General features: G+C 29.7%; 1 protein-coding gene across 1 annotated transcript; it reads left to right on the top strand.

The window, feature by feature from the left end:
- Positions 1-1,099: 1,099 nt before the first annotated feature.
- Positions 1,100-4,076, top strand: LOC101499135 (uncharacterized). The gene is made up of 5 exons (XM_004513226.4): positions 1,100-1,469; positions 1,556-1,834; positions 1,915-2,212; positions 2,380-2,505; positions 3,373-4,076. Exons 1-5 carry the CDS (start codon positions 1,170-1,172, stop codon positions 3,483-3,485), a joined length of 1,116 nt encoding a protein of 371 aa, XP_004513283.1. The 5' UTR covers positions 1,100-1,169; the 3' UTR covers positions 3,486-4,076.
- Positions 4,077-11,082: the final 7,006 nt, after the last annotated feature.

Genomic DNA, 11,082 nt, shown 5'->3' on the forward strand with positions numbered 1-11,082 from the left:
AATATCACATTGTCACTTAAAATTAAAATAAAGGATCAAATCAGGAAAAAAAAAAAAAGATAAAAGACTAAAACGTTACCTGAAATTAAGTTAAGGAACCACGAATGTAATTTAGCCTAAATAATTAAATTTTTTAAAAATTGATATATAATTAAATATTAAATATAAATTTTACATTGACGGCAACTAAAAATAAAATATATAGTAATTAATATAACAACACAATTACAAAATAGATTCTCGTAGTGAGTTATATATATATATATATATATATATATAGATATCTTTGTTTTATTATTATTTTTCTTAAATGCCCCACTCTCAAATTAAATTCTCTGAATTCTCTACTTTTTAGTTTTAACAGGAAGTCGTTTCTTGGGGAAGCGACCTCCTGAAGAGGAAATTTATTTAAAAATAAAAAAACGCAGTTGGAAGTTGCTTCTCCGGAAAACGACTTCCTATTGACATAAAAAATGCGCTTCTCCGAAAAACGACTTCCTATTGACATAAAAAAATTTCATCTTCAAGATGTCGCTTTCTCAGGAAATGACTTCCTGTTAAAACTAAAAAATAGGGCAGTTAGAGAATTTAATTTGGAAGTGGGACATTTAAGGAAAAAAATAAAAAAGAGTATATATGTAGAAAAACTCTCTCTCTCTCTCTCGTAGCAAGATGACTTTTTTATCAAATGAGAAGTATAGCTATTTTATTGGTTAAGCTATTCAATATTGAAATAATAAAAAAAATTAAAGAAAACGGTCGAAATAAAAAGGAAAGCAAAACCTTGTCCTATCTACATTGTTGGCGCGTGTATAACTCATCACATCGCGCGTAACACCAAAAGCAGCACCGCCTCTTACCCTTCTTTCCACTACTCTCTCAAAATTTCTCCCCCCATTTTATTTTCTAAAAAATTTAAAAAAATAAAAAAGTGCACTCTCTCATACCAAAACCTCCTTCCCCTCTCAGACACTGTATACAAAAAGCGATTACTCTCTTCGACAAAAAGTAATTACTTTCCCTTTATCTTCATTTTTATTTTATTACATTATCTTTTATTTTCAATATAAATATCTGGGTCCCTCTTATTACAACACTATATATTAACCGTATCAAAATCTTTTTCATCAAAAACCCAAAAACGAAATTCAAATTCAAATCACACTCAAATGGCTCAAAATTTAGATGACTGTGAGTTCTGGCTCCCGCCTAAGTTCTTAGCCGACGACGACACACCGTTTCTTAACATCAACAACAACAAAAACGGCAATAAGCTCTTCTCTTCAACATCAAACGACGACGTTTTTAACGCCGTTTCAAACACTCTTTTTCCGTACTACTTCACTTCACCATTAACTTCCAGCGAAACAGAAAGCGACGAAGAAGAGCAAATCGCTGAGTTAACTCGTCAAATGACTCACTCAACTCTGCAACACCACAAAGTTGCTCTCAACAACCACCACCACAAGGTAACAACAAAAAACTATAACAAATTCAAAAACAACGATAACCTAATTTTGTTTGTAATTTTTTTCTTTATTTTTGAATTTTATAGGCTATTTTTGTCAATGGTTCTTCACCACAACAGACGAGAAGTGCCTTTGAGAATAGAAACTATGGACAAGGTTCAAATCCAAACGACACCGTCTTGATGATGAACTCGCAGAGAGCGACTTTGGATCTGCTACGTGCGGCTGCAGGGGAAGTTGAAAGGATGCATCAAGTTAACAACGATGAAGCGTTTTACGATTTTCTCCCTGAAAAGCCCTTTGGGTTTCACACTCAGAATCAACAACACTCGCTTCCTCACCAAAAGCGGTTACAAATAGCACAAGTAATAAACAAAAAACTACAAATTTTTATTTTATTTTTGTTATTTATTTATTATTAATTTAGTTGTATTTTTTTTTCAAGTTTGAGATGCTTAGGAGGCAACAACAGTGGTTGAAGCAACAACAGGAAATTGTGAGGGGTAATGGAGTTTTACAGAGGCAAAGTAGAAATTACGAAACTGCCCCTAGAAGAGAAATGAACAAGCAAAACGTTTTTGAGGGTAACGTTGGTTTGTCTTCATCTGCATGGTGTTCTTTGAAAAATGAAAGTAACGCGAAAACCGTTTTTCTTGGAAACTCTAGTAATGTTAAAAAGGAAAGAAATGGAACCGGTGTGTTTTTGCCTCGTTTTGTTGATACTCAATCACGAAAGAAGCCAGGTAATAAATCGATTATTCACATAGTAACAGTTTTAATTAATGTTTTATAATGTAGTTAAGTTGATTTGATTTTAATTTAATGGTTGAGACTTTTTCACTGTGCGTAAATGTGTTTGTTTGGGGATTCTGTTGTGTAATGGTGTTAATTTGTGTGTGTGTGGGTGCAGCGTGTAAAACGGTGGTTGTACCTGAAAGAGTGGTTCATGCTCTGAATATGAAAGTGGAGGAAGGTATGATTAGAGGCTACATGCAGCAGAAGAATCGTTTCTATGGAACTTCAAACATTGAAAATGGTTAGTTTATTAAATATCATTTTTCTTTGAATTTACTTGCTCTGTATCAAAATAATTCTCACTTTGATTATTTTAACTGCTGAAAAGATGATAAATGAAGGAGATAACAAGGATTTTATCAAAATATATCTTTATTCACCATCGCTGCAATCAATTATCTTAAATCTTAAGTGGCGAAATAAGAGAACATTACAACGATCCATTTATTTATGTGACTCTTTGAAGTAATTATTATTATTAAAATTTAATATTGTAATGATTAATAATTGAGATTCATTAATCATGTAAACTTTTTTCATAGTATATATGAATTAAATTTTTGATCAATTTGGTGACTCAATTAGTAATAATTTTTATTAAATTTTTATTCTCTACTTGTTGACTCAATTAGTAATAATTTTAGGATTTAGTGTAATATTTACACTTTAGTCAATTGCAATTTTTGAATATTCAAAAATATTTTACCACCTAAATTAATGTAAAATATATTAGGGTGCATTGAAATTAAATTCATAATTTTATCGGTTTAATCTTATCTACAGATGTATTTCGGTTATCATAAGTTATTATGATTACATGGTTGATGTAATACAAGTCACAACCATTCATTTATTTTTATTGATATAATTTTTGTAGTAACCATAATTAAAACTAAATATTCTTAACAATTTACATTTGAGATTCATCAGCAATGTAATTTTTTTAAAAGGTGTATATGGAATAGATTTTTATTCTATTTTTGAGAGCAAATATAGTGCATTAAAGATGTAAAATAGTTTTACACTTGTCATGTTATCCTAATAATTCAAGTTATAATTGGATGATTTGGGGATTTTGTGATTTCATGATGATGTGTGAATGTGTTAGGTGTTGCAAGGATTGGGAGTGATTATGGATTTTCTCAGCAAAAGCGCAACACGATGCCGCAGCAGCAACAGGTGAACCGTGAAATCCGGCTTCCTCAGGAATGGACTTATTGACAGCTAATGTTGTGGAACAGTTTCTTTTGCATTGGGGAGGAAGGTTTAGAAGTTAAAAAATAGGTGAATAATGTTAGGTATATTTTATAGGAAAATGGTAGGGTTATATAACGGTTGCAGAAACCATTAGCGATTGAGATCTTTGACGCTCCAAAGATTTATGGCTAAATGTGGCAGTTATTGTCTCAACCGCAGTTTTGATATAATATCAAAAACTGTTATGGTGCGACCTGAACCGTGATAGCGGTTCTAAAAAATAATAGTACAATAGTTAATACAGGGTAGAAAATAATAGGGTCTATATTTTTTGTTGTTGGGGATATTAAAGCTGTTAGTAAAAGTGAAAAAAAAAGTTGGAAATTATGCTCCATCAGTTTCTTTGGGACGTGATTTAGTTTAGGAAAAAAATTTAAAGACAACCAAAATTAGGAAGTTGAAGTAGCACAAGGCAGGACATGATTTGGTGAGGATGTAATTAAAGCTTGAAGGGATCACGATGTAATCATTTGGTGGAATTACATTACTATAATGATCATATTACAACCTGTCTACACCAATTATGATAAATAAATGAAAATGTTTTTCTATCAATGACCCATCTCTCTTTTAAGTTTTTTTTGTGTTTAGTCATGGCAATGCTTTGCTGTAAAATCAATGACTCTTCATATTTTATTTTTATAAGCGATAAATTTTATTATAATTAATTTAAATTTTAATTTTGAGATATGACGTTGAATTTAATAGGATTTAAGAAAAAATCAATAATTGTTCTACATGGGAAAAATAAGTATAATTTTTCTAGAGCGATGCATTGTCCATGTAAAGGATTTTAAAAAAAATCAATAATTGTTGGGAAAAATAAATTATGCATTTTTAGTATATTTTTTCTAGAACCATGTAAAGGATTTAAAAAAAAATCAATAATTGTTCTATTTGGGAAAAAAAAATTATGCATTTTTAGTATAATTTTTCTAGAGCGATGGTCATACATTGTCCATGTAAAGAGGCAAAGATCACTATATCTTTATGTCCATGTAAAGAGTCAAAGATCACTATATCTATGTTATATGATCATACTCTTTAATTTCATTGTTTTTTGTTACAATAGTGTAATTTATTTAATAAGTTGGATGCTCAAAGAATAAAATGAATCATATAAGTGGTTGATAATGGAATGAATTGTTGATATTATATGTAAATATATGTTTAATTCTAAAGGATTATAATAGTCCACTTATTTAAAACTTTCTAAAAGATTTGGGTTTTTGATCCCTATATTCCTCTTTAGAATTTTTAATACCAAAATGTCATAGTTTAAAAAAAAAAATACATAAATATTTTACTTTTTTGCTCCAGTCTCATCTCAACCTCGAGATACGATTTTTTGAAGGAGAATTTTTTTCCCTTCATTTTAACAGATGGTCGCATCCTGGAGATGCGACCTTGTATTGTGACAATTATTTTCTTTTTACCATTTAAAGAATATTTGTATTTATTATTAATTATTTTTATTATTTGAATAATTTAAAAGTAATTAAAACATTTAAAAAATTAAAATACTATTATAAAAATTAATAATAATAAATTTAATAATATTATAAATTTTTATAATAATAATAATAATTTTAATAATAATAATAACAATAACAATAATAAAATACATTAATAAATAATATTCTAAATTTTAATAAAAATAATAATAGTAATAATAATAATAAAGTATATTATATTAATAAAAAAAAATTAATTAAATTGAACCAATAAAATACGTTAAATTAAAAAAAATGCAGAAAATTAAAGGAAAAAATACATCAAATTTATATTTTATCATTATTATTATTATTTTTATTTATTAGATAAAAAAAAATGAGGAATTTGTTATAATAATTTGTCAAAAAAGGAGGAAGTTGTTATAATAAATTGCCAAGACGGAGGAAGTTGTTATAATAATTTGACAAAACAAACAAATAAAAGGATATTGTTATAACAACGTGTCAAAATAAATAACGTGTAACTAATATTTTGTCGATAAAATAGGTTGAATATTAATGTTAAATTAGTAATATATCAACGGCAGACAAGGGCGACAATTGAACAAATTGAGAAACCACCTTATCGACCATTGTGGATTGATCATGGAAGGCTTTAATTTTTTTAGGGTATAGAGAGCTTCAAGAAAGGGATATGTTCTCCCCTAAATGAACATTCAAGAGATATGGTGGCAGTACTTTTTTTAATAAGAATTTCCATAAAATATAATAAGAATAAAATAGTTTTATGAACTTACTATACAATTTATTTACTATTTTTTAGTCTATGTCAAATAATTTGGCATTCTGTTTTTTAGGATGGAAAATAAAATGAAAATAGTACAATTAAATTAATCATCGATTGAGACATTTCTCATTTATATTTTGAGATCAACAAAAAAGTCAAAAAATACGATAGCAATATGCATAAATGATTAGAAGTCAATGAGAAATTATCAAATCAAAACAATAATTTTAAGAACCAAACTAATTTCTTTAACATATGATCAACGACCAAAAATAATGTAAGATTCAAAATCTTTAATGTCATTTATATGCAGAAATTTTTTTTACTAGTGTTCCCTCATATTGACTATATGCGGTCTCTCTCACATGACCATTTCCACCACGTGTTGGAAAGTCATATGTGTTGAGACAAAATCTCTCAAATGATTTTAATGATAACAAAATTACTTAAGAGATTATGATTGTGGTTAATGACTAACATGTGCTCTTGAGTGTATTCATTTAAGTTAATAGGTCATTAATCATTAAGGCAAAAAGAAGGAAAAAGTAATTCTGGCCTGAGGATGGAAAACCCTCGCGAGGATGGAAAACCATCGCGAGGATGGAAATTGCTGCATGCGCGAGGATGGAAATTGCTGCAATATCTCCAGATCTGGACAATCTGATTTCTCACCAGAATAATTGTGTTTATTCAATTGTATATCAATGTCAAAAATGAATAAACAAAGCATTCAAAGCTAGAGTCAAAAGGTCAAAAGAAAAAGGTGAATATGGCTACATCTAGTATGTAAAGGAAAGGCTAGCAAAAGTGAAAGCAACCTATCAAGCATGTGCAAATGTCAAAATCTGATCATTAAATGGGCTTGCACGTTTTTATTCATAAGGAAGTCAAGTTAGCAAAAGGCAACTTGAAACAAGCCAAAAATGGAAGATCACATGTTGCTGCCAGATCTGATCCTCGGACTGAGTATGACAGTCCTATGTCATAAAGTGGCTTTTTCTCTCTTGTCCACATCACCTCAAAAGATGAAGCCAACCTAGACCTTAAAGACTTCGAAAAATGCAGCTCAGAAACAGCCTTGCACTCTGATTAAAGTGAAAAAGCAAGGACATGTCAAGATCAAAGACTATGCTGCAAGAGGATGGTTCTGCCTAAGCCTAACAAGCTGAGTGGCAGTTCTGTAATTTTGATGAAAACCTTGGATCCTTTGAAAATGAGCTCCAACGGTCATCAAGGGCTTGGATCTCTATAAAATGCATACAAGCTCTCCATTGGAAGACACACAACACACTTGCATAAAAAGATCAAGCATCTTAAAGCTTTTCAAGAAGCAAATCACATCCTCTCTTATTACTTTCTTTGATCCAACACTATATCTTTGTATATCTTTTGAGAAAGTATTAAGTATCAATCACTCTCATTCTACTTTGTAATTTCCTAGTGAGTGAAGCTAGGAAATAGTTGGAAATTGATTGTAAGCTTGGTGAAGCTTGATAATACACGGTTGTAATCATCCTCGGGTTGAGGATTGATCTGTTTTGAAAGTTAGTGAAATCTCACAAGGGTGTGAGGACTGGACGTAGCCATCATTGGGTGAACCAGTATAAAATTGTGTGTGTGTCCCTCATATTCTGCTCCTACTCTTTTACTCAGCTTAGATCTAACGATTTAAAAATCCCATCCTCGAGCTAGCCATCCTCAGCAAGAGGATAGTTTTTAAAACACTTAAAAATTGTTTTTAACAGCAAAATCCCTATTCAACCCCCCCTTCTAGTGATATTTAGCTACAACAATATGCAAGGCGATAAAATGTAGAATTTAATGATAACCTTCATTAGTTCTTACTCAAAATATGATATTGACTAAACAAGTCATTCTCAAACATTTTCAACAAACATATAGAATGTAAACTTGAAACCAACTAGAATGTTGTCACATAGCAGAAAATCAAAACGCCACATAACGACGATGAACAAAATAACATCTCACTTTAACGATAAAATCAAGAAGAAAATAATATATAAACTAACAAAGAGTAACAAAAACATATAAACCAACTAAAGTAGAAAAAATAAATAAAAATATCAATTTTTTAATCTGATCAAACAAATCAACTCGTGATTCCCCAATTTTTTCAGTGGGTTAAACAGGGTAGACCAACTAAGGTACTTATATTCAAAATTTTAGTCCAATTCATCTAAAACAGTGTCTAAATAGAAAAGTCCGCTAAATTCAGCCCAATTTACCACTCATACTTTTACTTACCCCAAAAATCAGGACAACTAGTAATATATTCTACTCATATATTCTATTTATATTAGATTTTGTCAGAACTTAAGATTAACTAAGATATCAACTAATTACTCTCAATTGTTATCATTTTTTCTTCAAACGATTACAATGAGAAATAAACTTTGTTTCTCATCTACGATTTCCTTAACTACTCCAAAGGCGTGATTGATCTCTCAAATGAGAATAAATGGCGCCACACGATCAACTCGGCCTTATTACTTCCACGACATGTTCTGTTGACAATATCCACATGTGTTTTTTTCCTCCTTATATAGTGCCTTTGTGTTAGTGGTTGAGTTTGATTAGTGATACTAAAAACGTAGAACACAATTACAACTACCAAATTATCAGGTTCTACAAAGTTTTAACCAACTTTTATACCTTCATGGCCTTTGTGAATCTTAGTAGACTTGAGAAAGAATCAACTGACTCATTCAATTGTTTTTTCCTTAATTTGACCTAGTTTCGGCTAACCCTAAATTTGACTATTTGTCAATCTCGACTAACAAAATATTTATTTTTAGGAGGAAACAATAAATAATACATCAAATATATTGTGTTTCTTTTAGACAAAATAATGTATATGTCTTGTTTGTTTAAATTCATTTTTTCTTATACAAAACAATACATCAAATCTATTTTATTTCTCACACATTCTCTCTTTTTACATTCTTTTTCACCTCATTCTCAATATTTTCTTATAACTACATAATACACACTCGTACGTTGTTAGTGAAACACATGATTGTCAAATGAGCGAAATATGTAAGAGAGACAAAATACTAGTGGGATCCACAACTTTATTCTTCTATGCAATTTAGCAAAGAACGTGGAAAGAATAGCATGTACATGTTTTTGTTCCACATATATCCTTACATTGATATTTATATTTCCACAAATAACACTCAGCACCAACACATTTGAGTACAATTATGTTAATTAATAATTAAAATAATAATGTATAAATATTCTAAATCGATCCATAAAATTAATCTAATAAAAATATTTAATAACATGTATTATAAGTAATTTAATGAATCATTTGAAATGAAATAAAAACAAATTAGTTTTGATAATAGTTTTGCAAAGTTTAAGGAATTCTCGTATTTTCTTGAATAATCAACATTTTTTTTCTTTATTTATTTTCTTTTTTCTTTTTCACCATAATATCTCAAATCTACTCTATTTTTGTTGGAACCTAGCTTATTTAAAGAAATATTTCAATCACTTGTTTTAATGATAACAAAATCCTTTGTGGGAACAATTTAATACACTAACATTTTGATTAAGTGCGCAAGTCCAAGATCAAGTATTTAATTAATAGACTCTTATCATATACTTTGATAATTGAACAAAGATAAAGATGTAACATGTCTTCTCCTTGCTTCGCTTCTCTATGTCCGACACACGAGCAACGTTGTGTACCAATTGCCTCTGAAAATGAAAGCAATGATGTAATCCAATTCCCTCTGATAAATACAAATGTGTTCTATTTGTTTCCTTCGATAAACGTGACAAGCAAGTAACTGTATCTAATAACCACAACAAGCAAGTCAGAACCATTGATTATTATATTAAGTGTCTGATCGTCTGACTCTAAATGATTACGTATCCTTTGAAAAAGTCAATGCTATGAAAATGATCAATGTTATAAAAAAGAGAAAGCAATTGCGCATTCTCTAATAAACATCCTGAATCTGCTACTTGTCTAAAGATCTTAAGATAGGCTCTGACCATCGTATCCCTTGATTCACTATTATTTTAAACAAGATACACCAGATCATTACAAGATCAGTTTTTAAAAAGTTTCTATCACAAATCAATCTCACAAATATACGATACAAAATTTCATGAATTATGCTAATTTACTGCAATCAAGACAACGATCAGAACCCTAATCATTCTCTATAAAAGACGTGCTTCCTTCAATCGAGTTATATACAACAATAAGCACATACGCGCTCTTACTCAATATTGTTTTATTATACATTAATTCTAAAAGAAGTTGTGAAGTAACAAATTTGTAAACACTGTCGGCGAGAGCTAATTCATCAAAACCCTTTTGTTTGTAACATAGCACTGTAGTAACTAATTCCTCAACAACTTGACTGTTCTAAGCTATAAGGTTAAAAATATTTAACACAACTAGCGTGACAAGTAGGCAATTAAGTGTAAGTTTGATTATGTGGTGAATCAGAGGATTAAATCATTTAAGTTCAAGGGATTAGATGTAGATATCGTGTTGGTGGTGAACCATGATAAATCGTTGTGTCACTCTGCTCTGTTTTCTTTCACGTGCATTGCTTTCTTTACATTAGTATAGCCACAAGAAAAAGATTTTTAATCATAAAACATAATTCAAACCCTTATTTCTTGTGTTTTTCGTTCTACATTTTTCACTTACTTTTCTCTTCTTGTACTCTTTTTCACATCTTCATCTCTTCTCAATTTCTTCTGACAACCAATCATGCCCTTAGGGTGTGATTGGTTGTAGAAAGAAATATATAATATAGAGTAGATTTGAAGTTTTGTTTGGTGTAAGAGAAATGGGTGAGAAAAAAAAAAAAAGAAGTGTTAATTAATTTTGAAAGTACTAAAATGCCTTTGAACTAGAATAATCTCTATCAAAATTTATTTAATTTCTAGTAGTAATTTAAATAATTAATTGGATTAATTCAAATAATTAATTATTTAATTTAATTAATTTGAATTCAATTAAAATTAATTTTTAGTTTAATTTAACTAACCAAGTCAACTAACTTTAGTTTAATTTAATTTATCAAATCAACTCACACCAAACAATTTTCTAAAAAAAAATCAAAAGAAATGGATCGATGTACTCCTAAGTTGACACCAGCTCGAATCTCTCTACATAGGTTTCCCCTTCCTCAACTTTGATACATGAGAAGGCAATTCCAACTCCAGTTACTCTTTGATCTGGCGTCACACGAGACATTTTACAACACTAGAGCTAGTCTTAGACACCACAAGGCAAACACAACTTTATGTTGTTTTTTTCACCTTGATT

The sequence above is a fragment of the Cicer arietinum genome, chromosome 6 (assembly GCF_000331145.2).
Source record: "Cicer arietinum cultivar CDC Frontier isolate Library 1 chromosome 6, Cicar.CDCFrontier_v2.0, whole genome shotgun sequence".
NCBI lineage: Eukaryota > Viridiplantae > Streptophyta > Magnoliopsida > Fabales > Fabaceae > Cicer > Cicer arietinum.

Bases quoted from the DNA above. Each gene is read 5' to 3' on its own strand.
- LOC101499135 (XM_004513226.4), top strand. From the start codon at position 1,170: ATGGCTCAAAATTTAGATGACTGTGAGTTCTGGCTCCCGCCTAAGTTC. The intron at 1,470-1,555 runs GTAACAACAAAA...TGAATTTTATAG, and splicing joins TCAACAACCACCACCACAAG to GCTATTTTTGTCAATGGTTC. The intron at 1,835-1,914 runs GTAATAAACAAA...TTTTTTTTCAAG, and splicing joins AGCGGTTACAAATAGCACAA to TTTGAGATGCTTAGGAGGCA.